The 27,080-nt window shown below is 44.1% G+C and overlaps 1 protein-coding gene across 1 annotated transcript in view; it reads right to left on the bottom strand.

Annotated features, from left to right (window-relative positions):
* Positions 1–27,080, bottom strand: part of LOC110193748 (myosin-6) — a 46,321-nt gene that overhangs the window by 4,351 nt on the left and 14,890 nt on the right. Inside the window, exons 16-35 of the mRNA XM_020965776.2 lie at positions 26,842–26,929; positions 26,618–26,735; positions 26,329–26,452; positions 25,748–25,884; positions 24,590–24,845; positions 23,387–23,629; positions 22,953–23,129; positions 22,259–22,404; positions 21,828–21,918; positions 13,881–14,270; positions 12,069–12,195; positions 11,805–11,923; positions 10,681–10,877; positions 9,634–9,817; positions 8,487–8,652; positions 8,244–8,368; positions 7,117–7,425; positions 5,500–5,703; positions 2,709–2,834; positions 1,818–2,093 (exon numbers count right to left, since the gene is read on the bottom strand). Of these exons, the coding sequence (XP_020821435.1) occupies positions 1,818–2,093; positions 2,709–2,834; positions 5,500–5,703; positions 7,117–7,425; positions 8,244–8,368; positions 8,487–8,652; positions 9,634–9,817; positions 10,681–10,877; positions 11,805–11,923; positions 12,069–12,195; positions 13,881–14,270; positions 21,828–21,918; positions 22,259–22,404; positions 22,953–23,129; positions 23,387–23,629; positions 24,590–24,845; positions 25,748–25,884; positions 26,329–26,452; positions 26,618–26,735; positions 26,842–26,929 (3,603 nt within the window). The remainder of the gene's footprint in view (positions 1–1,817; positions 2,094–2,708; positions 2,835–5,499; positions 5,704–7,116; positions 7,426–8,243; positions 8,369–8,486; positions 8,653–9,633; positions 9,818–10,680; positions 10,878–11,804; positions 11,924–12,068; positions 12,196–13,880; positions 14,271–21,827; positions 21,919–22,258; positions 22,405–22,952; positions 23,130–23,386; positions 23,630–24,589; positions 24,846–25,747; positions 25,885–26,328; positions 26,453–26,617; positions 26,736–26,841; positions 26,930–27,080) is intronic.

Here is a 27,080-nt window from a genome sequence, read left to right as displayed (position 1 = left end):
GATTACCAGCATACTCTAATTTGGGGGATGAAAGCAACAACTTAAGTATTCTTGGGGCATGGGAGAGGTTGGGAAGAGGTTCCAGGTAGTTCTAGATTCTAGGACAACTAGAATAGTTTTGATGTGAGTGGAGTTAAGGTTAGGGTTAGAATCACTATTTTTAAATGGATATTTCTGAAAAGAAGTTTTGAACAGAAAATATGGTGGGGGAGATTAATAAAAATGATTTAGAGCAGGGTTTTTAAACTTTTGTATCTTTGAACCCTTTGGCAGTTTGGTAGAGCCTCTGGATCACTTCTTGGAATAATGATTTAATGCATAATATAAAATAGGATCATAGAGGAAATGTTGAAATGACCTAAAAAAAAATACTGACCTCAAAATATTAAAAAAAAACAACAACCAAATTCACATGCCTCCTCCTTTTGCAAATCTGTCCATGGACCCTTTGAGGGTCTATGGACCCCAGGTTAAAAACTCTTAGTTTAGAGTCTAGTAGAGGCAACATTATTTCCACACATCTCCTTTTTCTAGACAGAGGATCTGTCTTCCACAGCCCCTAAGAACCACAATGAACATTATCACAATGTATTTCGGTTTTGGCTGGATCAGAAGAATCTCAAGCTATTTCCCTCCCTCTGATTTTTCTGTTTTGTTTCCCCTCTCCTACCCCCCTAGTCTCTTGACTCTTCATAGCATGGTCTGAGAAGGTTCATTGAGCTGAGATTTTGGAGACCTAGGTTTATCAGTATTATCCCTGATCTGCTTATGTGTCATTGGGCAAGTATCATTTCTTTTCTGTGCCTTCTCATCTATCAAGTGGGACATGATGTGAGACATCATGTGAGGATCTTTGAATTTCACAGAAAAAGACCCAGAGAAAGTCTCGATCTTATTTCCCCAAGTTCTTTTCTTCCTCTGACAAAGTAACTTTTTGGGTTGTCTCAGAATTTTCTGTAACTGCTATCTTTTATTAAATTATAGTTCAACCTGGCAAAGCCCCTCCCTTTCCCTCTAAAAAGCAAGTGGAAAGTATGTTGTGTTATTCAGCCAGATGTGGCACTAAGGCCACATCACTTTCATGGTAACACTGGGAATCATGCAAAAACCTGGGGTGATACTAATTAGTAGGGCTCTCAGGAAAATAGGTCTAGGAAGGAGAAATACACTTACTTTCCCTTTAGCAGCAGAACATTTGTGGAGTTCCAGACTTTAGAGTACTTCCAGAACATCTCCAGGCATGTGCTCTGCACTTGACCACTTGTACCGTCATCTCCAAACTGGACGTCATCTCCTCTCCCTCCCCACGTGCGTAAGGGATTCTACCACTGAAGCCACCCTGGGCTTTGAGGGGACAACTTTGGCCTTATCTTTCTCAGTTCTGGGTCTTTACCACACCTCTAGGACATTTCACGCCCTCTCTACCCCCAGCTTGATGACTACTCATTTCTCTTCTAAGTTTATGTCTTCCTGCATTAGAATGTGAACTCCTTGAGAGCAGGAATTATATTACGTGCTTTTGTTTGCACTCCTAGAGCTTAGTACAGTGCCTGGGACATAGTACGTCCTTAATAAATGCTCTATCTATTTATCTATCTGTCTGGATATATATGTAGCTTCTCTATGAAGTAGCAGATTCTAGAGATAGTGAAGGTGGGTGACATTCCTGAAAGATTAACTCTCGTTTCAGCCTCTTATGTCACAGTGACCTGGATGTGGCTCTCACTGGATAAACACTCTCGTGTTCTACAGTGAGATGCTTTGATGGGGTTCTGCAGTTGCCATCTTGAGAATTAGAGTTCCTTGTGTGTTCTCACCTGGTAGGTGAGCTCCTTGATGCGCCTCTCGCACTTCCTCATGCCCTTGACTGACTCAACATTTCTCTTCTGCTCTGACTCGAGCTCATTCTCCAGCTCCCGCACCCGGGCCTCAAGCTTCTGCAGCTGCTTCTTGCCGCCCTTGAGGGCGATCTGCTCAGCCTCATCCAGCCGGTGCTGCAGGTCCTTGATGGTCTGCTCCATGTTCTTCTTCATCCTCTCCAGGTGGGCGCTGGTGTCCTGCTCCTTCTTCAGCTCCTCGGCCATCATGGCTGCCTAGGATGGGGGGGAGAATGAAATGATTGACTAAGACCCTCCCTCAAGGATCACCAATATTTCATGTTCTATCCTCTGTCTCCCCAAAGCATTTGGTCTCAGCCTGGAGTTAAACTAGAAGCCAGACCCACTGGATGAGAGAGCTGTCATTTGGCAGTAGGGTTAGACTTGCTTTTGCATGGCCCCACTGGGAAAAACTGGAAACAGTGAGTGAAAGTTTTAGAAAGTCAGATGTCAGCTTACTTTAAGGGAAAATTCCCCAACAGTTAAGAGATATGTCCAAATATGGAATATAGATTGACTGGACATATAATGGTTTCTTCAGGACTCAAGGTCTTGAAGTAGAAGGTAGAAGATGGATGACTGCTTCTTGGGGACATGCTACAGGAGATTCCTGTTCAATAAAAGGTAGGACTAGGTGACCTCTGAGATCTCTCCAAGCTGTGAGATCCTTTATTCGTAATTATTTGACTGACCTGGATTCTGCTCTTCTCAGTCCCCCTAGTCATTCCAACTAGGGTTAAGGTCACTTGGGCTCAGTCTTTCCATTTTTCCCTCTTTACCCCAGAACCACAAGGAAATATGGGAGGCAAAAAGACAAAGCTGGTGACTCACATCAGTGATGGCTTTCTTGGCCTTTTCCTCAGCATTCCTGCACTCCTGCAATGACTCCTCTACTTCCGACTGAAGTTGAGACAGGTCTGCCTCCATCTTCTTTTTCTGGTTGATTAGGCTGGTGTTCTAGAATACGGGCAGTAAAAACAAGGAAGAGGATTTAAAGCTTTTTGACCAAGTCTTGGTTTCAGGCCATTCTTTTCTCTGTGTGTATGTGCCTATCTTCCTCTTCCCTGTGGAAAAGCTTTGAGGATATTTGGACATGTTCTAGATCAGAATTGTTGAACATGAGAATGTGGCTTAATGCAGGAATGCCGCCCTCAACACTAGTGAGTGCACCCAAACCAGATTAAAATATAATCAGGAAATAGTTAACAAAATAAATAGAAATACAATGAAACACAGATAATGTTAACATGTGGTTTTCCAAGTTAATATGTGGCCCTCAGGAATCCTTTTGTATGGTTTGGTGGCCCCATTTCTATTTGAATTTGGCACCACTGTTCTAGATAGCTTTTTCAATTGACTAATCACTAGAGAAAGACCTTACATAGAAGAAAGCCTGGAGTTTTAAATTCTAGTCTGGGTATCGACATGTTGATACTGTCAGAGGGATAGACTTAGGAATGAACAGAAAAGCTTAAAGGGGTATGGTCTAGTCTTCGGTTCCATGGAAATGACCCTATAGAAATGTCCTGGGCTACAGTGACAGAAAGAATGAATGAGTAATGGATACTGTTGTACTAGGATGAAGGACTGGTCTTTACTATTATTTAGAAAGGGACTAAACCATTGATTCAATGGTATTATTTCCCAGAACTAGATTGGTGGACTCCTCATAACAATAGCATTTTGAGGTTTACAAAGTATTTTCTTAACAAGAAACCTTTGAGGTAGAGATTGTGAGCACTATTACCTCCCTTTTATAGAAGAAGATTCAGAGACATTAGTTGATTTTCCCATTGTCATAAAGTACTGGTAAGTGGCAGAGTTGGAATAGAAAGTCAGGTCTCTTGGGTCCAGCTTGTGCACTTTTTCCACTATATCCTAATGTCTCTCTAGGACCGTAGTCTAAGATGTCCGTTTTAAGTAGAGTACTACATTACAGCAAAACCATAAATGCATTTGACTTAAATGAATTCAGCCCCATTGGCCCGTGGTCCAACTGCTCCCTCTTGGTCTCCTTCCCCAGGAAGCCCAACCAAGCCAAGTGATCAGGGTGTAGCTCATATCCTGGAACCCAGATGGGCTGTGAACGTTCCTGGGCTTTCTAAACCTTGATTCTCTTAATAACCTTGCTTTTTTTTTTCTTTTTAAGGCAACTGGGGTTGTGACTTGCCCAGAGTCACACAGCTAGTGAAGTGTTATGTGTCTGAGGCCGGATTTGAACTCAGGTCCTCCTGACTTCAGGGCCGGTGATCTATCCACTGCGCCACCTAGCTGCCCCAACCTTGCTTTTCTTAACAACCTTCTCCCCGGGTTGTGATGTCTAAGGTGTGTGTAAATCCCAGATCACACCCAGGTCCAAGGAGAGACTTGTAGCACAAGCACTTCTAGCAGGGAGCCTGAGGATGGGGGAAATGCTTTCACGGAACCCAGATCATCCTTGTGGGGAGAGAACCAGCATGGAGTAGTAGTAGATGGAATGCTGGAATTGGAATCAAGAAAACCTGGGTTCAAGTCTCACCTCAAATCCTTAATAATTATGTAGCCCTGGCCGAGTCCCTTAACCTCAGAGATACAAAGCTACTTAAGTAGCCCAGTTTCCTCATCTGTAAAATGAGGGTATTTGATTCGATGGCCTCAAAAATCCCTTCTACACCTATGATCATCTGGGATTGGTGGAGGGAAGTGCGGCTTCTGTTTGTTTTGAACTTTACATTATAAAAAGTATCTTTCCTATAGTTTAACCCCTTTCATATAGTAAATAATAAATGCTTGATGACAGATTGGTTGTGGTCATTGGGTTGTGTGGGAGGTATTTCCCCCTTAAGTTAAGTTCCATCTGAATAAGAAAGCAATAGCTATTTGAAAGTAGTGAGGGCATGAGGGAAGACTGAAGAGATATTAAACTCTTACCTGGAATATACAAACAGTAAACATGTGCTTCTGCATGACAATGTTTTGTGAGAGAGCCCTTGCTCAAATCTTAGCTCTAGCTCAAACCTCTGGACAGAGTTGTACAGCCTTCTGATGAGGTAGAATTCAAAATCAGCTGATTTAAGGGAGCTCTGTTTTCACTATATCTGACTGTCATCTTATATGTTGACTTTAGATCTTAACTCCTACACAAGATGCTATTCCACTGTATGTTGTGAAAACAAAAACATTAGGCCTGAAGTCAGGTGGCTTGGATTTGAATCTCAATTCTGAGTTTTCCTAACTGTGACTCAGGTCAGTCCATTTAATTTCTCAGAGCCTGAGTTACCCCATCTATGAAATGGGGAACATGACTCTGATACCACCTACTTCACAAGGTGGTTTTGAAGGAAGTGTCTTGCAAATCATTAAGAACTATACAAATGTGAGTTGTTTTTAGATAATGATATTATTAAAACTGGCCTGAAAGAACTATCCTAGAACATGTCGCTAAATTAGATGCTTTCCCTAAAGGAGCAGCACCACGATGTTTTATCTGGACCCTGGTTTGGCAGGAGGTAGGATAATACCTTAACCTTCCATCTTCTCATAGCAGGGTACTAGATGTTCACTAAAAAAAAGAAGCATTGAGTTGTGGGTGTTCTGGGTACAGATATCCAGCAGGTTTTCACCTGCGGAGTGAGCCTCTCACCTGGGAGTGGAGCAGCTGCACCCGCTCACTGGTCTCAATGAGCTCCTGCTCAGCCAGCTTCCTGGCCCTCTCTGTCTGCTCCACTACCTCCCGAAGTTCCTCCAGCTCTGCCTGCAGTAAGTTGTTTCTTCGATCCACAATGGCGATGTTCTCCTTCAGGTCATCGTTGGCCCGGATGGAGTCGTCCAGCTGGATCTGAGTGTCCTGCAGGGGAGAGGGCACTTAAATCTAATTCCTACACAAGTCAAGACATCACCCGTGATGTCATCAGTCCTCTTCGAAAAATAAAGGACGAACAACAACACAGTAGGCTATCCCAAACCTCCACTGCGTTATTGACCACCCCTACCGCTCTCTTCCTGCTTCTAGAGAGGAGCCTGTGGTTTGAGGATGAAAAACAATATTTCCTGAGGAGACAGGAATCATGGATCAGTGGAAAGAGTGCTGGATTTTGAGGCAGAGATCCAGGCTCTATTACCTACTACTTCTGTGACCATGGATAAGACACTTCACCTCTCTAGGCCTCAGTTTAATATCTGTGAAATGAGGTGTTTTGTCTAAATAACCTCTAAGACATTCATGCATTTATGGACATTTGTTTTGCTTGAGGGGCAGCTAGGTGGTGAAGTGGATCGAGCTCTGGCCTTGGAGTCAGGAGGACCTGAGTTCAAATCCAGCCTCAGATACTTGACACTAGCTGTGTGACCCTAGGCAAGTCACTTAACCCCAATTGCCTCATCCCTCCCCCCCAAAAAAGCAAAGCAAAAACATTTGTTTTGCTTGATTACGTATATTTGTTATAAGAGCTTTCCCCTTCTCTCCCCCCTCCCCATGTGGGTAGGGAGGAGGGAGGAAGAGAAAATAAATACTTGTTAAGTTTTCTTCCAAATCTAAATCTATGATCTTGCCCTTCTCTTACCTCCTAGCCCTCCCATCATACACTCGTATCTTTGCTGAGCTGATTCCTGGCCCACATCCCTTCATCTATCGGTGGGCTGAAGGCCAATTAGTCAGCATATAGAATGGATAGGACAGGAATATATTCAGAATCATCAAATGTTAGAGCTGGAAGGGACCTGAGACATCATTTAGTCCAACACTTTCATATTATAGATGAGAAATTAGATGCCCAGACACCCAGGGCTCAAGCCTGGATCTCTTTTTTCCCCCCAGGTCTCTACTGACGTTGTCCAGATCCACTTTGAATAGGCAGTATCCATTGACCCATATGTTAATCTTGTTAGCCTTTATTTCTCTCTTCCCTTCTGCCATCTTCCACAATCTGCTGCCCTACTCTGTAGATAACAAATGCAGCCAGATGGTAAAGTGGAAAGAATGCTGGTCTCAGAGTCAAGAAGACCCTAGTTTGTAGCCTACCTCCACCAGCTACTAGCTGTGAGATGTCGATAAAGTATGTAACCTCTTGGTCTCAGTTTCCTCATCTGTAAAATGGGGATACTAATAACACTTACCTCCCATGGCTGTAGCGATAATTAAATGAGATAATACACTTAAAGTGCTTTATAAACCTTAGAGAACTAAATAAATACTGGTCATCAGTCCTCACTTGCCCAGAGGCCTCAGTTTCACTTTCTTCTAATCCCTTCATTCTGTTACCTTTAGATGGGCCTGGGCTATCTTTAAGTGCTTCTGGGCCTCAGAGGACATCCGATTGGCCTGGCTAAGCTGGATCTCCATCTCATTGAGGTCTCCCTCCATCTTCTTCTTCACCCGAAGGGCCTCATTCCGGCTGCGGGTCTCAGCATCGAGGGAGGTCTGCAGGGAGTCCACTACTCGTAGATGGTTGCGCTTGGCCTGCTCCATCTCCTCGTCCTTCTCTGTCAACTTCCGTTCAATCTCTGCCTTAATCTGGTTGAATTCCAGCTGTGCCCGGAGGATCTTCCCCTCCTCATGCTCCAAGGAGGCCTGGGAGGATGAAGAGGAGAAAGGAGCTGAAGACCCACTTTTAATGTTGAAGGGGCATATTAAGAGCCAGGGAAGGATAGACACCAATGGTATGCACAAGGAATTACAAGTTGATGGAAACAGAGCAAGAGAGATATAAAGAGGTAAGGGAATGTGGAATGTGATGCCAAGAGGAGAGGAATATGCTGCCTAGAAAAGGTAATGTGGTGCAAGGAGCCCTAGCAGAGAAGGAGCCCTGGATTCTAGTTCCATTTCTACCATTGACTTGATGAGTTTAGTTTTTCTGAGCCTCAGTTTTCACATCTGTAAAACAAGGATTACAAAAACCAGTCCAACCTACTTCACAGGGGATATCATGATGGTCAAATGAGGATATGGCTGTGAAGTGTGTTGTAACCATACATTGTTATATAAAGTGAGTTGTTCTTCATTGCTTCTGATAGAAAAATATTTTTTTGTAAATCACCACCTGGACCCAGCTCATGATGTTTTCCTTAGTGCAAGTCTCTGTCACCTTTTCCTTAGAGACAACCATATAGAATGGGGCACCTCGACATAGCTGTCCTGGGGCATCCTTGAAGAAGGTGAGACATGGGGGAAACCTGCAGGGACATGCCTTTTCTTAAAGCGTAAGGATGTGGAATCTGAGCGTAAGGGAGAGAGCATTACCAGACCGGAGCCAAAGGAGGAGACAGATTTTAACAAATAGATCAAGCAGTTGGTCTGAAATGGTTTCCATTCAATCTTGGGGATGGGGGTGGGGTTAGATAGAGAGATAGGAGGAAGAGACAGAAAGCAGAAGTCAGCCCCTATCTCACCTCTGCTTCCTCCAGAGCTGTCTGAAGCTCCAGTTTCTCAACTTCCAGCTGCTTTCGGATCTTCTCCAGCTCATGGATATTCTTTCCCCCTTCTCCCAGTTGCTCGGTCAGGTCTGAGATCTCCTCTGTGCAAGGGGAGAGATGGGAGAGCCTCAGGGACTGTGGGCTCCCCTTTACACCTCTGTGCTTCCCTAAACTTTCCCCAGCAGCTGCTTCCTTTACCCTGATCCCTCCCTGACTCACCCTGGAGGTTCTTGTTTTCCCTCTTGAAAGTCTCCAGATGCTCCAGGGATTCCTCATAGGCGTTCTTTAGCTTGAAGAGCTCGGTGCTGAGGGAACGAGCCTCCTTCTGAGACGATTCTAGCTCTGATTGAGACTCCTCATATTTATGCTTCCACTCGGCAAGGATCTAGCCAAAAAGAGAGACCAGATCACTCCACAGGCTCCCAGGGCTGGCTCTCTGCTGTTCTATCAGCTCCACCATGAGGGTTCTGGCCTAGAGACTCCATGATCTTTGGCTTATATTTCCATCCACAGCACTGTCTCCTTCACCCCCAGGAGAGTTTCTCCTGGTCCTTTTACTGCAAATTACTCCCTTCCATTAGCTCCTCATGCTATCTTTCTTTTTCACCTTGTTCCTATACCATGTTCCTTTTACTTCTTGCCCCTTTTTCTTTCTTCCTCTCCCCCATCTCTCTACTTGGATTCCCTCTGTCTTTAATCTTCCTCCTCATCTTTCCTCATCTAGTTCCCTTTCCCCCTCCTTTTCTTCCACACCTTGTCCAAGTTTCTCTGAATCTTATCAAGGACCAAGGATGGGGACTGGCTCACTCAACAAAATCTCTAGGCTGCACTCCCCTCAGCCCTATTCCTGGGGCCTCCTTCCATACCTACTCCCTGGCCCATTTCTCTTCTACACCCTCACCTTCCTTGCCTTCTTCTTCCTTGGCACTCTCATCTCCCCATCCTCTTGGCTTCCTCTCCACCACTCTCTCTCTTTGCCTCCTTCTCCATGCCTGGGCTCTTCCCTCTGGGCATCACTCAGCTTCTCTATGGTCTTCTTTGGACCTTTTTACTCTTATCTAGCTTTCTCTTCCTTCTGTTCTCTTCTATCCCCATTGTGGAGATTCTACCCCCTTGTCTTTCTTTCCTTCTTCATCTGTAGCATGGCCCAGCCAATAAAAAGAATTGGACTTGGAGTCATAGCAACTGGAATTGAACCCCAGATTTACCACCTGATACCTGCATGACACTGGGCAAGTTAATTTCTTCATCTGTAAGATGAAGGCATTGCCATAAATGTCCTTTAACATCCCTTCAAGCTCTAAAGCTTGGACTGGATAAGCCCTCTGATCCTGTGGCAGTCCCTGTCGATCCTGCCTGTCCTCACCTTGTCAAAGTTCCTCTGTTTCTTGTCCAGAGCAGCAGCGGCAGCATTGGACCGTTCCACATCCACCATCAGGTCCTCGATTTCATTCTGCAGTCGGTGCTTGGTCTTCTCCAGGGATGAGCACTTGGCATTCACAGCCTCCACGGCCTCCTCTGCCTCCTGCAGCCTCTGGGCCAGCTTCTTCCTGGGGGAGGCAGATGGGAAAAGAGTGGAGATAAAACTAGGAAGAAGCAGTGTGAGCTCCTGAGGAAACTACTGGGGCTACAAGGCCATTTAAGGGAACTAAGGCAGTTTTCTACAATAACCTAGAATACACAGCAGAGATATGGAGAACTAGTATTCTACAACCAAAGTTAGTGAGAATCCCATTCTAGAGGGATCAAGTGCCTAGGACCAATACTAGGACTGGAGTTACCTTGGTTCCAGCCCGTCCCCCAGGGTACTTACCTAGGCAGATGATGGGTCCTCCGACCAACAAGCTTTTTGCTCGTCTTATACACATGCATCAGGTATAGTCCGGGCCAAAAGCTCGCCCGTCACAGGAAGTGGGCTCGGGCCAGCCAAAGGGGGAGGAGCAGATGGTTGGGGATAGGTTCCCTTTCCAGTCATCATTACCTGATCGGAATGGTTCCAGAGGACCTCCCTTTCCCTTCCTTTGAGGATTCTGTTATTATTTCCCCTCACTTCCTCTTCCCCTTCATCCTGTAATCACCCTCCCATCTTGTGTCTTTCTCCCCAGTCAGGCACTCTCTCCACTGCTCTGAGCTGGGATGTTTGTGCCTTGTCTCTGGGAGCTGGCAGGTGAATTCACTTGGAGAACTCAGAGGGATTTAGTCTATGGTAGGGCTATAGCTGTTGCATCTGGTTTAGGGCTGGGACCTCCCAGTTTTGACCTCCTGTCTATCTCCCCAGAATCATCCATCTATAGTTCTCCTTCTTCCTCATCCACATCACTCGCTACAATTTCATTTGCTGGGAACTCTGGGGTCCAGAGCTAAATGGAATCTGGTGAACATAGTGGTAGAGTTAGAGGCCCTAAGGACTCACTTGGCCTCCTCCAGCTCCTCAGTCCTCTGGATGGCGTCTGTCTCATACTTGGTCCTCCATTGTGCCACCTCTGAGTTGGCCTTGGACAGGACACGCTGCAGCTCTGCCTTGGCCTCAGTTTCCTCCTCATACTGCTCCCTCAGGAGGTCACAGTCATGCCGGGCAGATTGAAGGGCATGTGCCAGGGCATTCTTTGCCTGTGGGAATGAAGAAGTGGGGAGATATAGGGAGATCCTGATTACCTTCTCTAGTAGGGAGGAACAGGCAAATCTTCTAAATTCTGTTCCAATTTGTAAACTCTACTGCTAGCCTGAAACTCAGAGAGCCATAGAATTTTAAAACTGGCAGAGACTTTGGAGATCATTCATTATAACTCCTGCATTTTATATATGAGGAAATAAAGGTTAAATGATTTGTTCAAGGTCATACAGTTGTGAGGCCGCTAGATGGTACAGTAGATAGAGCACCAGCCCTGGAGTCAGAAGGACCTAAGTTCAAATCTGGATTCAGGCACTTACTAGCTGTGTGACCATGGGCCAGTCACTTAACCCTGACTGCCTTCAAAAAAACAAACTTGGTGAAGGCCATACACTTGGTGAATAGCAAAGCAGGAAATAAACCCATGGCTTTTAACCTCAAGTTAGTTGCTTTTTCCTATTATGTCAACTTCTTACCTAGAATGCAAAAAGACTTGGGGTTCTAATCCTGGCTCTGCCACTTATTGGCTGTGTAACTTTGAATGTCACTTCACCCCTCTTGGCCTTAATTTCCCCATCTGTCAGATGCGATTAACTCATTACCTGTGTGACAGGCTTTTGGTGAGGATCAAGTATATGTCAGTGCTTCATAAACTGTAAAATGCCTTACATATGTAAGGCATTAGTATTGTGGATGGGTACACTGAGGTGAGAGAGGTCCAGTTTTACATAGCTAACAGCTACTAGGGCTAGAACGAGAATATAAGGTCTCCTGACCTTGTGTGTGTATGGTTTTTGTTTTTGTTTTTACTACGTAGTATATTCTTGTAGCCTCAAGAGTCTACCCCTAATCTCCCAGGTTCATTCTATCTTGGCTAACACCAGACATGTGTGTGTCTCCAAGTCCTCTTCCCACCTTAAACTTACCTTGGCCTCCTCTTCCAGCTGTCTCTTAAGGTCCTCCATTTGCTGGGTATAGGAGAGCTTTCCCCTGGTTAGCTGGGAGATCAGTGCCTCTTTCTCCTCCAGCTGACGAGTCAGCTCACCTAGAGCAGAAGGAACAAAGATTTTTATATGTGAGGTATATGGGTCTTGGCCAATAACCATAGCAGAGGGAGGTTTAGGGCTGGAGGGTGATTGGAAATAATCTGAAAAGAGTGGCAGAGAAGGACCTGAGGGAAGGGCACTCACCATTCTCTGTCTGTAATTTAGCTCGCTGGGTGGTAAAGTCATTGAGGGAGCGCTGTGCCTCTTCCAGTTTTACCCGGTACTCATTCGCCTGGTCCTCCAGAGTTCGGGACACTTTCTCCAGGTTTGCCTGTGGGTAATAGGGAGAAAGGAAGGCTCAGTGAACATGTGTGACAGGGGTTAAGGATGGGGGGAGCCAAGTAGAATAATCTGAATGAAGAGAGAAAATGAAAGAGTTATAGGTCAAAATGAGAGAAAGGTGGGGAAATAAGTTCAGTGGAATTCAATTCATCAACCATTTATTAAGCACCTACTAGGTACAAGAGAAAAGAGCCCATGGCATAATGGATGGAGTATTGTCCTTGGAATTAGCGAGACTTGGGTTTAAGTCCCACCTCATCTACATAGGATGAGTGATCCAGGGCAAACCATTTAACCTTTCAATGCCTCAGGGCAACTCTGAAAATTGCAGAACAGCTGACAATCTGCTTTGGTAGAGAGAGGTCCTGAGATTGATTAAAATCTCAGGTCTAGGCAAAAAAAAAAATTGGACAAGATACTATACTAGGCACTGAAGTTACAAAGCCAAAAAACAAAACAAAACAAAACAAAAAATCAAAAATAAAATTGTCCCTGCTATCTAAGGGCTCACATTTTACAGCGAGGAGAAATGTTAGTACCTCCTTTGAGTTGGAATCAAGCCACCAACCTAGGGATGCTCCACAGAATTAGACTCTATGGTTACTCTACCAGCCGAGCTGTTCCAGAGGAAAAAGGGAAATGGAAATGGATGCATTCTATAAATAGTTGGAAGGAAAAAGAGAAAGGAATGGCAGGAGAGATTAAGGGAGATATATACAGAAGGAAAAAGGATGAGATGTCTTAGGAGAGGGACAATGGCGTCAAGGAATGAAAAAAAGAGAAGGATGTATGTGAAAAAGGAAGTAGAGAGAAAAGGAGATGAAGGAAGGAGACGCTGATGGCTCTTATTTTAATGCCAGATTTCAGTGACTGATTCTTTCCTCTTTGCCCTCCCTCCATTTTTAGGGGAAATGATCAGGAGGTCCTGAGTTCAAATCCAACCTCAGACACATAACACTCATTAGCTGTGTGACTGGGGGCAAGTCATTTAACCCAAACTGCCTCACTAAAATATAAAAAAATAAAAAAAGAGAGATCCAATTGCGCCATTTTGCAGATGAATAAACCAAAGCACCAACAGTAGATGATTTGCCCAAGGTCACGTGGGTAGTAAGACTTCAGACCAAGTCCAGCTCTGACTCCCAAGCTCTTACTTTTTTATGACACCACTCTATGATAACATAGGGTGCCAAGGAAGGGACCTTGGAGATCATTTAGTCCGACTCCTATAGTAGCAGGCTGATGCTAAAAGACTACGAGGGACTTGGTAATCTCTCTCTTTTTGAATTTTCCTATAACATTTTGTCTAGATCACATTCTACTTTTTAGTATACTTATTAGGGCTATGCCTATCACTGTATAATTGTAAGCTCCTGAGGTCAGGAAGTCCTTTTTTTTTTTTTAAATCTTTGTTTCCCCAGCAAGTAGCTACAGTGCTCTGAGCATTAGAGGCATTTACTAAATGTTTATTGGATTGTTGAAAGAGAGGGATGAAAGAAATTAGAGGACAAGAGAAGAAAACAACCAGAGATGGTGAAGAAGAGAAACCAAGCCAGAAACTGGGGCTCCTTCCCTCTCTCCCTTCCTCCCTTCATCTCTCTCTGTCTCTGTGTCTCTCTCTCTCTGTTTGTCTCTGTCCCTGTCTCTGCCTCTCTTCCTCTTCCTCCTCTTCACCTTGGCCTTGATGATCTGCTCCATGTTGGAGGTGACATCGTCCAGCTCCAGCTTGAACTCGCTCTTCTCCTTCTCCAGCTTCTGCTTGACCCTCTGCAGATTGTCGATCTGCTCTCCCAGCTCAGCCACACTGTCCGAGTGCTTCTTGCGCAGGGCAGCCGCTGTGGCCTCATGCTGCAGTGTCGCCTCTTCCAGGTCCCTCCGCATCTTCTGGAACTCTGCCTCCCTCTTCTTGTTCATCTCGATCTGGACAGAAGTGGCCCCTCCGGCCTCCTCCAACCTCTCGCTGATCTCCTCCAGTTCCCTGGATAAGTCTGAGCGCAGCTTCTCCACCTTGGCCCGGGCTGTCCTCTCTGCTTCCAGCTCCTCCTCTAGCTCCTCAATTCGAGCCTGGGGACAGAGAGAAGAGAATTTGAATAAAGAAGACCCATGTCTAATCTAGTTGAGAAGAGAGGAAAGGAGATAACTTTGGCCAAAAGCTAACTCAAGGACCTCAAGACTCACTGAATTAGGAGAGAGCCAGAAAAAAATGGACCTGTCATGTTAGAAAAGAAGCTCCTGGGAAAAACAAAAAAGATAAAAAGAAAAGAAGACTGTGAGAAAACCTAAGACACGTTTTCACCAATATGACATTAATTGTAGAACGGAAGGGACACAATGGAGCCCAGTCTCATCTAGATAACATTGGCAATCCCCTATCAATACTAGAACCTGAAAAACACACACACACACACACACACACACACACACACACACTCACATTTATATAGTACTTTTAGGTTTACAAAGTTCTTTTTTCCCTCTCCCAACAATACTGGAAAGTAGATGGTACAGGTATGATTGTGCCCATTTTATTCATAGTAAAACTGAAGCTCGTAGAGGTAAAGTAACTTGCCCATGGCTGCACAGTATCAGAGCTGGCATATGAACTTAAGACTCCTGGGAGATGATCTCTTTGCTACACCATGACTGAGAATCTCAAATCTAGAATTTAAATTATTGGATGGTGGCATTCCTTCCATCTGGAATTCAGATTATGATAATGGCTCTTATTTTAATGCCAAATTTCAGTGATTGAGTCTTTCCTTTTTGCCCTCCATTTTTTAATGTAAATTTATTTATTTTTAGTTTTCAACATTCACTTCCACAAGTTTTTGAGTTCCAAATTTTCACCACATCTCACCCCTCCCCCCAACCCAAGATGGCATGCAATCTGAATATCCCTTCCCCTAGTCTGTCCTCTCTTCTATCTCTCCCCCCTTCTCTTATTCCCTTCCCCTTCTATTTTCCTGTAGGGCAGGATAGACTTCTGTACCCCATTTCCTGTATTTCTTATTTCCCAGTAGCATGTGAAAACATTGTTTTAAAAACATATGTTCTTAAAACTTTAGGTTTCAAATTTTCTCTTCCTCCCTCCCCACCCACCCTCATTGAAAAGGCAAGCAACTCAATATAGGTTGTACATGTGCAGTTATGCAAAACACTTCCATAGTAGACATGTTGTGAAAAACTAACTCTATTTCCCTTAATCCTATCCTGCCCTCCCATTTATTCTATTCTTTCTTTTGACCCTGTCCCTCCTCAGAAATCTTTACTTCTGATTACCCTCTTTCCCAATCTGCCCTCCTCTCTATCACCCCCTGCTCTCTTGTCCCTTCTCCCCCTATTTTCCTGTAGGGTAAGACAGATTTCCATACCCAATTGAATGTGTATGTTATTCCTCCTTAAGCCAAATCCTATGAGAATAAGATTCCCTCATTCCCTCTCACCTTCCCCTGTTTCCCCTCCACTGTGAGAAACTTTTCTTTTCTGTTTTTTTTTGTGAGATAATTTACCCCATTCTACCTCTCCCTTTCTTCTTCTCCGAGTATCATCCTCTCTCATCCCTTAATTTTATTCTCCAGATATGACCCCTTAATCTTCAACTCACCCTGTGCCCTCTATCTATCTATCTATCTATCTATCTATCTATCTATCTATCTATCTATCTATCTATCTATCTATCTACCTATCTATCTATGTATCTATACATTCATATAATTTTTTCCTTCAACTACCCTAATACTGACAAAGGTCTCATGAGTTATAAATATCATCTTTCCATGCAGGAATGTAAACAGTTCAATCTTAATAAGTCTCTTATGATTTCTCTTTCCTGTTTACCTCTTCATGTTCCACTTGAGTCCTGTATTTGAAAGTCAAATTTTCTATTCAGCTCTGGTCTTTTCATCAGGAATGCTTGAAAGTCCTCTATTTCACTGAATGACCATTTTTTCCCCTGAAGGATTATACTCAGTTTTGCTGGGTAGGTGATTCTTGGTTGTAATCCTATCTCCTTTGCCCTCTGGAATATTATATTCCATGCCCTGCGGTCCTTTAATGTAGAAGCTGCTAAATCTTGTGTTATTCTGATTGTGTTTCCACAGTACTTGAATTGTTTCCTTCCGGCAACTTGTAATATTTTCTCCTTGACCTGTGAACTCTGGAATTTGGCTATAATATTCCTAGGAGTTTTCCTTTGGGGATCTCTTTCAGGAGGAGATCTGTGGATTCTTTCAATTTCTATTTTGCCCTCTGGTTCTAATATATCAGGGCAGTTTTCCTTGATAATTTCTCTAAAGATGATGTCTAGGCTCTTTTTTTGATCATTTGCCCTCCATTTTTAGGGAAAGTGATCAAACAATGACAAAAAATAGCAAAGATTTAGTTAAAAACAAAATAATACTTTTAGGATATGTCCTTGGTTTGGTACAGATTCAACCCAATTTCTTATACTTTCTACAACTACAGTATAGGATGATGAGAATTTGTATTCAGAGAGATGCCCCTGAGGTAGTGTAATATCTGAGTCACCAGAGAAAATTTCCATGAGATTCATCATGTTCTGCTTCTCAGGGCAGGAAAATGGACTTGTACATTCTATATAGATTTGCACGGAAAAGACTTTAGACAACAAGTGGCTTCTGCTTATCCTCCAGCAACCAGAAAATTCAATTAACTATGGACTCCCCCCTCCCCCTCAGCCTGTAATTCCTTGAGCTGACTAATTATTTGAGGTTTTACTGTATTTACTTCCTAACGTTGAGTCCTAGGAGCATAGCTAATTTAATGGTTATTTTAGTGGGTCACTGTCTTCACCTACTTCCCTTGTTTGTCTATCTACTGGTCCATGTACCTGACTGAGAGGCCATCTCACACTTACCTAGAGCTTTGAGGTTCCCAAAGCAAGTTCCCCAAAGCAATTCTAAGAGGCAGAGAACACTAGTATTGTTATCTCCATTTTACAGATGAAGAAGATAAGGCCCAGTGAAGGTAAATAACTTGCCTAAGGTCATGAAACTAGTAAGTTCTGGAACCTGGACTCAAATTCAGGTCTTCTGACTCTAAAAACTGTGTTCTTTGTTCTACATAGAACTTCTTTTTGTCTCACTCACTACTTTATTCTTTAGCTGCAGCAGGGGCCAAGCAGAGGAGGGGATATGATCCTTTTCTTTAGGATAGTGTCTAAACTCTAGGGCCCTGTGTGTCAGCAGGGTGTAAGTTTCCAATAGTGTATATATTTATTTATTTTCAATGCTGTGGAAACCAGTAGCAGGAGAGTAAAGTCACTCTTCCCACTTCCCAGCAGAGGGGAGCATCTCAATTGAAATGAGAAGAGAATGCTTTTGTTCTGCGGTATAAAGCAAGTAAGTGATGGAAACTATTTCTTAAGGGGAGACAGCATAGCAAAGCAGAAAGAGTTTTGCTCTTGAAGATAGACAATCTGGGCTCAAGTTCAGGCTCTTATACTCACTAGGTTTTGTGACTCTAGGCAAGTCACTTAAGTTCTCTGTGCCTATACAAAGGGGATAATGACAATAATACTTGTACAGTCTACCTCAGAGTTGTGAGGACAGGGTTTTGTAAACTTTAAAGCGCTAAAGACACTCAAGCTATTATAACAAAGGGAGGAGATGCAAACAAAGCTCTTTTTCCTATTCTAGAAAAAACAAATCCAGCCTCAATCACAGATGGTGACATCTGGAGGATGCAAAGGAGACAGGTAGTAAAGGATAGCAGAAATAGCACTGGAACTGGGACCCAAAGACCTGAGTTCAAGTACTAGTTTTACTATTTATGACGAAGTGACTGGTCAGTCATTTCCCCTTTCTAGGCCTCAGTGTTCTCATCTTATATGGTGGTGGTGGTGGTGGTGGTGGAAGGAGGAGATTGGATTGGATAGATGATTAATAGAATGAAGCTTCTTAATGGTCTGTTTCATTTTTGCATTTGTATCCTCAGCACTTGGCATAGTGCCCAGCACATAGCAGGTACTTAATACAAAAAAAAAAATCAGGCAGCTAGGTAGCACAGTGGATCAAATGCTGAGCCTGGAGTGGGAAAGAACTGAGTTAAAAATTTTGCCTCGGACACTTCCTAGCTGTGTGACCCTGGGCAAGTCACTTAACCGACATCTGTCTCAGTTTCCCCATTTGTAAATATTGGCACCTATCTCAGGATTGTTTTGAGGTTTAAAAAATGAGATTATTTTTATAAAGTGCTTTGTAAACTTCGAAAGTGCTAGCTATTATTATTTTTGTTTAATGGGATGGATCTCTAAGGTCCCTTCCAACTCTATGTCCTGTGATCTTATGATTTCATTTAAAATAGAACTGGGTTTCCCAGGAGAGAGATCTATGAACTTGAACAAATGCCTGAGACGTTTGTTGTCACCACGCTGGCACTCAGTGGAAACGCTTGTACTTAGTCCTGAAAGACTGTTGGCAAAGTACCCTCTTGGGTAGTCCACTGAGATAGTACAGTGGATAGAGCCCTCGCCCTCGACTCAGGAAGATCTCAGTCCAGGTTCCGTCTCTGACACTTACTGCTTTTTTTGACCGGGGGCAAGTCGCTTTATCTCAGTTTCCTCAACCGTAAAATGTGGATACTAATAGCACTTAATTCTCAGGTTTGTTTTGAGGATCAAATAAGATAATATTTGTGAAGCACTGAAGTGCCTGGCACAGAGTAGGAGTTATATGAACGCTTCCTTCCCTCTTTCTTGGGTGCTAAGGGGAGAATAGGATACGTCTCCTCCCAAAATCTCCCTTCCAGCTTACATCATCATCTTTCCATGCGACTCCAAAAAATCTGTAATCTCATTTGTGTGGTGATTCTCTTCCTGGATACAAATCAGAACCCCCTCGAACCTCCTGTCCCCAGACACGCTTCAGCAAATGGTTTCATGAGTTGCTGTGGTCAGAAATAACCAGCACTTGGTGGCTGACTTGCTGGTGATGGATGAATCTCTCTCTCTCTCTCTCTCTCTCTCTCAACTTAGCTATCCTGGGCCTTGAATGCCAGATACAGCTTACTGCTGGTCCAATACTCAAAGCCTCTCTTGCTTGATTGGACCCACTGGAGCCTGGAGCTCTGCTGGTATAGTCTTCCAGTACCTAGGGTCACCTCCATACATGAGGAGGTGTCCAATAGGACTTGAGTGGAAGATAATAATAGCTGACCTTTATGCAGTATTGTCTGGCTACTAAGTATTTTATTCATATTATCCCGCTGAATAAGTTAATAGCCTATGAGGGTGGTAGGATAAATACAGAGTGTCCAAAAAGTCTTAGCGCAGTTTAAAGTGGTTAAAACAACAACAACAACAACAACAAAAACTTAAAACCACACTTAGACTTTTGGGACACTCCATGTTAACACTCGTATGTCATGGAAATTAGAGTCCACGGAGGTTATATAACTTGCCCAAGGACTTCTAGCCAGTAAATGACAGCATCAAGGCTGGAGGCAGCTAACTGCTAGGGCGGATAGAGTGATCTTGGGCAAGTGGTTTCCCCTTTCTCAGCCTTAGTTTACTGATCTATATAATGGGAATAATAAAAACATCATCTACCTCAGAGGGTTGTTGTGAGGATCAGATGAGATAATGGGTGTGGTGTCAGCAAGCCCCGAGTTCAAATTTAACCTTAGGTATTTACTAGCTGAGTGACCCTTGGAAAGTCATTTAACCTCTGCGTACCTCGGTTTCCTCAACTGTACAATGGAAATAATAATAGAATAAAGGGTTATTGTGGGGATAAAATGAGAAAATAGTTGTAAAACACTTAGAACAGTGCCTGGCACATGGTAAGCACCATATAAATGTTAGCTACTATTATTATGTATTTTGAAAATCTTAAGGTGCTGTATAAATGCAACCTTAGTGCTCTAATTCCCAGCTGTTTCCCCACCATACCGGGCTACTTTCAGGCAGATTTGTAACCAGGTAAGGATAAAGTGAGCTTCTAACCACAACGAATCAATGTACTTGCTAGTAGGTGACTGTCATATTGTACACTTCAGGCACATACTTAGCCCTACTATGAGTAAGGTATGCCCTACATGATGACATGCCTTTTTTTTTTTTGAGGCAATTGGGGTTAAGTGACTTGCCCAAGGTCACACAGCTAATGAGTGTCAAGTGTCTGAGGCCAGATTTGAACTCAGGTCCTCCTGACTCCAAGGCTGGAGCTCTATCCACTGTGACACCCAGCTTCCCCACAACAGGTAGTTAGTAAATATTTGCCAAATTGAATTGAATCCTGGCCAAATCAACAGAGTCCACAGCAGGCAGATGGCAGAGTAACTGTCTGTGGACAGCTGAGAGTGCCTTTGAGTAAGTGAGTGCTCTGGAGGGAGGATTCACCTCATGGAAGGGGTGAATTGTACATGAAATGTCGGTGACGGTAGTCAGACATATTCCCTATACAAAGATAATGCTGCAAATAAAGAAATACAGAAAGACAAAATGATGTAATGTTACAATACCTGAACTGCAAAAACACTGACTATAACGACATTTTTTTAAAAAGAGAAGAAAACAAAGCCAGAGATAACAAAATTTTAGGTAGACCTGGAAAGGGACACAATGAAAATATATTTATTTTTTCATGTTTATTAATACTCTTGGTTCTACTTTGTTAAATACTAAGGGTTCTATGTAAGATTTTACTTCTTGTTTTGAATGTTTATCTGACTCTTTGTTCTTGTTAAAGTTAGAAGGTTTTTTGTTTTTTGTTTTTGTTTTTGTTTTTTAAAGAGGAATCCTGAGGCTTCCTACCTATCTTTGTGATAGTCTACGCCTTTGTGTAGGAGGAAAAGGGACAGATGGGGGAGGGGTGCAGGGGAGGGGCTTTCTCCATCATTTGCTTTAGAGCAAAAGGACCTGGAAAAAGAAACCAACACAACTTTTTGTGTCCCTCCAAAAAGATTGGCTAATTGTTAGGAGATATTCCCTCCAGGCTTCCAGAGTAGCCCAACTCGAAGCTGTTCTAGGGAGAAAGTGAATTATTCTCATCTGAGAAATAATTAGCATTCTAGAGAGTCACTAAACTCTCAGGGGAAAGTGATTGAGTATCCCTGTTAGTTAACTTGGAGGTTGCTCGAGGAGAGACCATTCTGTGGTATAATAGAAAGAGCCCTAGCTTTAGAGTCACAGAACCTGTTTAAATCCCTCCTCTGACACTCACTACCTGTATGACCTTGGTTATGTCACGTAAGCTCCATGGGCCTCGTCTGAAACACTGGATTACCCTCTGAGGTTCTTCTGCCTTTAGAGGGTAGATTCTGTTGTCGTTTAGTCATTTATCAGTTGTGTTTGATTCTTTGCAATCCCGTTTGGAGTTTTCTTGACAAAGATACTCTTTCCTTCTCCAGCTCATTTTACAGATAAAGAAACTGAAGCAAACAGGGTTAAGTGACTTGCCCAGGGTCTTACAGCTAGTAAGTGTCCTAGGCTGGATCTGAACTCAGATCTTCGTGACCCTAGGCTTGGTATTCTATCTACTGAGCCAGTTAGCTGCCCTATTATGTGGTATTCCATGATTCTATATCCTAGAATGTCCCAGGCATCTTCTCTGGAGTATCCAAACCCTTCAGTGCCCTCTACCTAGCTGTCCAGACAATTACCTGGTTTTCCTTTAGTTTCTTCTGTAGCTGGAGAGCCACGGCCTGCTCATCCTCGATTTTGCTGTTCAGCTGATTTATGTCAAACTCTTTCCTGGAATAGAGGTGGTTGGTGGATGTTGGGCATCCCCCCTCCTTCATCTCTGCCTCTTCTCTTCCCCTGTTCTAGGACACTGGAATTATCCAGTCCCCCACCCCCATCCCCATACACACAGAGAGACAAATGATTAATGCCAGCTTTTCCAGGAGCGTGGCTGCAGAGAAGGGGAATGCCTAGGATAAATCTGCCCTGTGGAAGGGCTTACATTGGCCATTCCCTGATGCCTCTGAGAGAATAGGGGCACAACGGGGATTGGCATTCTGCTCTTCTGACGTGCCTCTAACTGACACACAGATCTCCCGTGCCCTCCCTCCTCCCCACCATGGGCTCGTACTTCTTCAGCTTCTCCTCTAGCTGCAGCTTGTCATTCTCCAGGTCCATGATGCTCTCCTGGGTCAGCTTCAGGTCTCCTTCCAGCTTCCTCTTTGCCCGCTCCAGGTCCATCCGGACCTTTTTCTCCTGTTCCAGGGATCCTTCCAGCTGACAGAGAGATAGAGACAGAGGAAGAAAGAGAGACAGACACAGACAGAGAGATAGAGGCAGATGCCAGTCAGAGAGAGACTATTCCAGGAAAGACCAAGGATCTACTAAGCAGAATCCTCTCCTTTCAACCTTAACCCTAGACCCAAAGTTTTTGGGGCTCCTGTCCTCAAGCACGTGGGACCTGAGGTCAAGTTGCCAAAGGAAACAAGGATAAAGTTTGAAGAGTCATCTCAGATAACAAAGAAGTTTCAGTGACCTCAGGAATAAGATCAATGGATTTTATTTAATTCAATTCAACAAATACTTATTAGGATCCTGCTATGTGCATGTTAGTGTGCAAGGTGCTGGAGATCATAGGATCCCCTAGATCTTGAAGTAGAAGGGGTTTTAGGGACCATCTAGTCCAAAGGCCCAAGGAGATTGGATGACATGCCCAAGGTCATATACAGAATGAAAGGGTACAGCCCCTGCCCTCTTAGACCACTGGAGTCTCCTGGAAAGAACCTAGCTCAGTGACCTAAGGGGATGAGGTCAAAGCTACTCACATCATCCACTTGCTGCTCCAGCTTGACCTTGGACTTGGTCAGTGTGTTGACCTTGTCTTCCTCAGCCTGCAGGTCATCCAGTGCTTGCTGGTGGGCCTCTTGCAGGGCCTTTTTCTCCTTAGTCAACTTGGCAATGATCTCATCCAGCCCAGCCATCTCCTCAGTCAGGTTTTTCACCTGTGGGATAAGAACCCCATTTCCCACCCACGTTGTAGTCAAAGGTTGGCGGGCCCAAACCAATTAACTGATTCCAAGTTACTGCCCATAAGAGGCTTTGTGAAGTGCAATATCAGGGCTTATGTTAACCTCATAGACCACTGGGGGAAAGGTAGATTTGATCATGGGTGTTACTAGTGGCCTGGCCCTATGGCAGAGACCTCCTGGGACTCCCATGGAGGTCTAGGGATGGAACTGGAAGGGATCTCTTTGCTTACCTTGTTTTCTGTTGCATGCTTCTCCTTCTCTACCTTGGCCAGGGTCAGCTCCAGATCATCAATGTCCTTCTTCAGCTCTGAGCACTCATCCTCCAGCTTTCGCTTCTTGGCTGTGAGCTCAGCATTCATCTCCTCCTCATCCTCCAGGCGCTCTGTCTGCTCCTTCACCTTGGCCTCCAGCTGGATCTTGTTTTTGATCAGCTGGTCACAGCGCTCTTCTGCGTCTGCCAGGTTGTCTTGTTCCTGGGAACAGAGCATGGAGAAAATGAGAGACTGAAGAGGGACTCTACCAATGGGGCAATGGCCAAACAAATCATGGTATGTGAATGTAATGGAATAGCATAGTACCATAAGAAAAGCCAACACGAACAGTTTCAGAAAAGCCTGGGAAGACTTGAATGAACTGATGCAGAGTGAAGTGAACAGAACCAGGAAAACAATTTATACAATAATAACAAGATTATGAAGAAAAACAAGACTCAAAAACTTTGATCAATGAAATGACCAGCTGTGATTCCAGAGGACTGATGGTGAAGCATGTTATATACTTGGCAGAAGGATGATGGACTCAAGGTATAGAATAAGGCAAACTTTTTTTAGATATACCCTAGGTGGGAATTTGTTTTGCTTGACTATGCATGTTTGCTACAAGGGTTTTGTTTTTCTTTTCTTTTTTTTTCCAATGGAGGAGAGTAGTAAGTGGACAAGGAAGAGAAAGAAGGGAGAGGGATAAGGCTAGCAAAAAAAAAAAAGAAATGAAATGAAGGAAAAGAGGATTAATAAAGCGTCTTTTTTTTTTCTTTAATGCAGAGAAGGGAACAGAAGAAAAACAGAAGAAAAGCCAGAAAGAAGCACAAGTAAGCAAGATACCTTCGAAAAAAAAAACAGGTTGAACCTATTATGTACTTTAAAAGATAAGCAAAGTATCCATAACATATACCTGCAGTTTTGTGAATAATTTTCTTTTCCTTTTTCAGTACATATATGGAAATGCCTATTTTATTGGGTGTTTGTTAAGTTCAGAATAAAAACAAACAAAACAAGAAATTGAAAGGAGAAGAAAGATGAAGAGGGAGGACTAGAAAAAGACCTAGAACTCAGAGGCTGTTCTAGGAAGTTCCCTGGAGTAGGAGATGGGTTGTTTCCCAAGTGAGGGCAAGGTAAAGCATATGGGAGAGATCAAGGAGGACCAAGTGGTCTTACTGCCTGGACTTGTAGCTGCAGGTCATTCTTCTCCTGAAGCAGGGACACCATCTTTTCCTCCAGTTCCTTCCGTCGAGCATCTGACTTCTCTAGGGCATCTTTGATGCGCCCAAATTCTTCCTTCATGTTGGCCATTTCCTTCTCTGTCTCTGCACTCTTCAGCAGAGGCTTAATCTTAAAGTAGAGCTTCATCCAGGGCCAATTCTTGACCCCCATGAAGGCCCGGATGTTCCATTGGATCACCAGGAGGGCGTCCCTGAGAGGGAAAAGTCAATGTAAGGAGGGGAGGTGCCATGAACCCATTTATTTTATTCTTCAATCCCATGAACCACACTCCACCTTCCACTAAGACTTCCTAGCCTCAAGAGACCTCCTATCATTGAGAGGGAAGGAAGGAAGATTGCAAATTCCTCAAGGGCAGGAACACATTCTCTTCCTCCCTTTGTATCCCGTAGAGGAGCAGAGCAGTGCGAGGCACAGGGCAGTTACTTAATACACGTTTGCTGATTGAAATATTCATAGAAAGGGGAACATCTCTCTCCATAATAACTGATATTTACACAGGGCTATAAATTTGCAAATTGCTTTCCATATGTTATATCATTTGATCCTTACAACATAAAGTAGGTATCTCAGGTGTCATTATCCTCATCTTATAGAGAAGGAAACTGAGTCTCAGAGAAGGTAAGTGACTTGCCCCTGGTCACACAGCTAACAAATGTCAGTGATGAGATTTGAAGCCAGGTCTCTCTGGACTCAAAGTCCAGCACTCCACCTGCTATAGAGTACTTCATCTCCGTCCCATAGGCTATCACCACCTTGTAGACTTTGTATGAAACTTATATCTCAGTAGCAACTGATATCTTATATCTCATTTGATCTTCACAATAACCCTAGAGGTAGGTGCTATTATTATCCCCACTTTACAGATGAAAAAAACTGAGTCTGTGAGAGATTAAATGACTTGCCTAGGGCTATTAAATATCTAAGACATATTAGAACCCAGTTCTTCCTTATTCTAAGTCTAGCACTCTATGCATTGCACCATCTAGTGCTCAGATAGCTTCAGTTCTATTTAGACAACCTATCAGGGCCCCTGGTTCAATGGTTCTCTAATGCTCTCTCTCCACTCTTGCTCTGCCTTCTTTCCTTTCTCACCTTCGTTCCAAAATTTTCTTGAACTCAATCCTCATCAGCTGGCCCCGGGCCTGAGCCTGGATCCGGGTGATAATGCGGGACAGTCTCTCATCTCTCATCTCTTCCAGCAGCCCCAGCAGCCCGGCCTTGAAGAACACCTGGAGAGAAGATTCACATGTTGGAGATGAGGGAGGAAGAGATAGGGATTATCTTCATGGGAAGTTATCACAGTCCTCCCAGCAGAGAACTGGGGAAGGAAGATAGAGGGAGCTGGGAGATTTCATTACAGAGATTTCAGAGCCGGGATGGAACCTGAATCTCCCATTTTCTAGGATTCCCCTGCTCTATCCCTAACATTAGAGCATGGACTAGGAGCCATCCTCCCAGAGAGGGGAGGACTCAGACTGCTGGGGGTGAGGAAAAGAGAGAAAAGGAAGTTGGGGATGAGATTGGTGGAAGGAGGGAACCATAGTAAGGTGTAAAGGACAAGATGGATCTTACCCTTCCTCTGTTCTTCTTGCTGTAGCCTCAGACCCTCTCCCCTTAGGGAGTTCCTACACATTCCTAGTGAGCCCTCTCCTCTGTGGTCCTGCCTCCCTCACCTTGGTGTGGCCGAACTTGTACTGGTTGTGGTCAATGTCCAGGGAGCTAAGCAGCTTCTCTGCCCCCTTCCTGCTGTCGATGAACTGGCCCTCAGGGATGGCTGCTGGGTTCAGAATCCGATACCTGAGGGGAGAGGTGGAGATGGTCATCTCACTCTCTGTGTGGTTTCTCGATTAGAAGGAGAATGATGCTACCTGGGAACAAGAACATCTACTACCAGCTCTACCCACCTGTGACCTTACCCCACCCTCTAGATCTGAATGTTTTCCCTGAGCAGCCCTCACCCACCTCTGTCGGAAGTCCCCATAGAGGATGCGGTTGGGGAATCCCTTCCTGCAGATTCGGATCCCTTCAAGTACCCCATTACAGCGTAGCTGGTGCATAACCAAGGGATTGTCCATTACCCCTGCGGGCATCAGAGGACAGGATAAAAGATAAGTTTCTGAGCAAATGGAGGCAGAGCATTCGCTACCTCCTATCTTGTTTAACTGCCTTCCCCACCCACTACTCACCAGGAGCTTTCCTCTCATTGGGGATGATGCATCGCACAAAGTGGGGATGGGTGGTCTTTAGATTGGCCATTAGCTTGTTGAGGTTCTCCTGGGGATGGATGGCGGGTGGTCAAGGAGGATTAGAGATGACAGGAGCCATCTCTTGGGCACCCTGAGGCCCAGCCCCAGCAACACTGAAACTCTAGTTGTGTTGATTCAAGACTAATAGCCCTGAGTTTGCATATGACCTGTGCAGAATT

This window comes from Phascolarctos cinereus, unplaced genomic scaffold, assembly GCF_003287225.1.
Source record: "Phascolarctos cinereus isolate Bilbo 61053 unplaced genomic scaffold, phaCin_HiC Scaffold_3;HRSCAF=262, whole genome shotgun sequence".
Taxonomy (NCBI): Eukaryota; Metazoa; Chordata; class Mammalia; order Diprotodontia; family Phascolarctidae; genus Phascolarctos; species Phascolarctos cinereus.
This window is presented reverse-complemented; position numbering and strand designations above follow the sequence as displayed.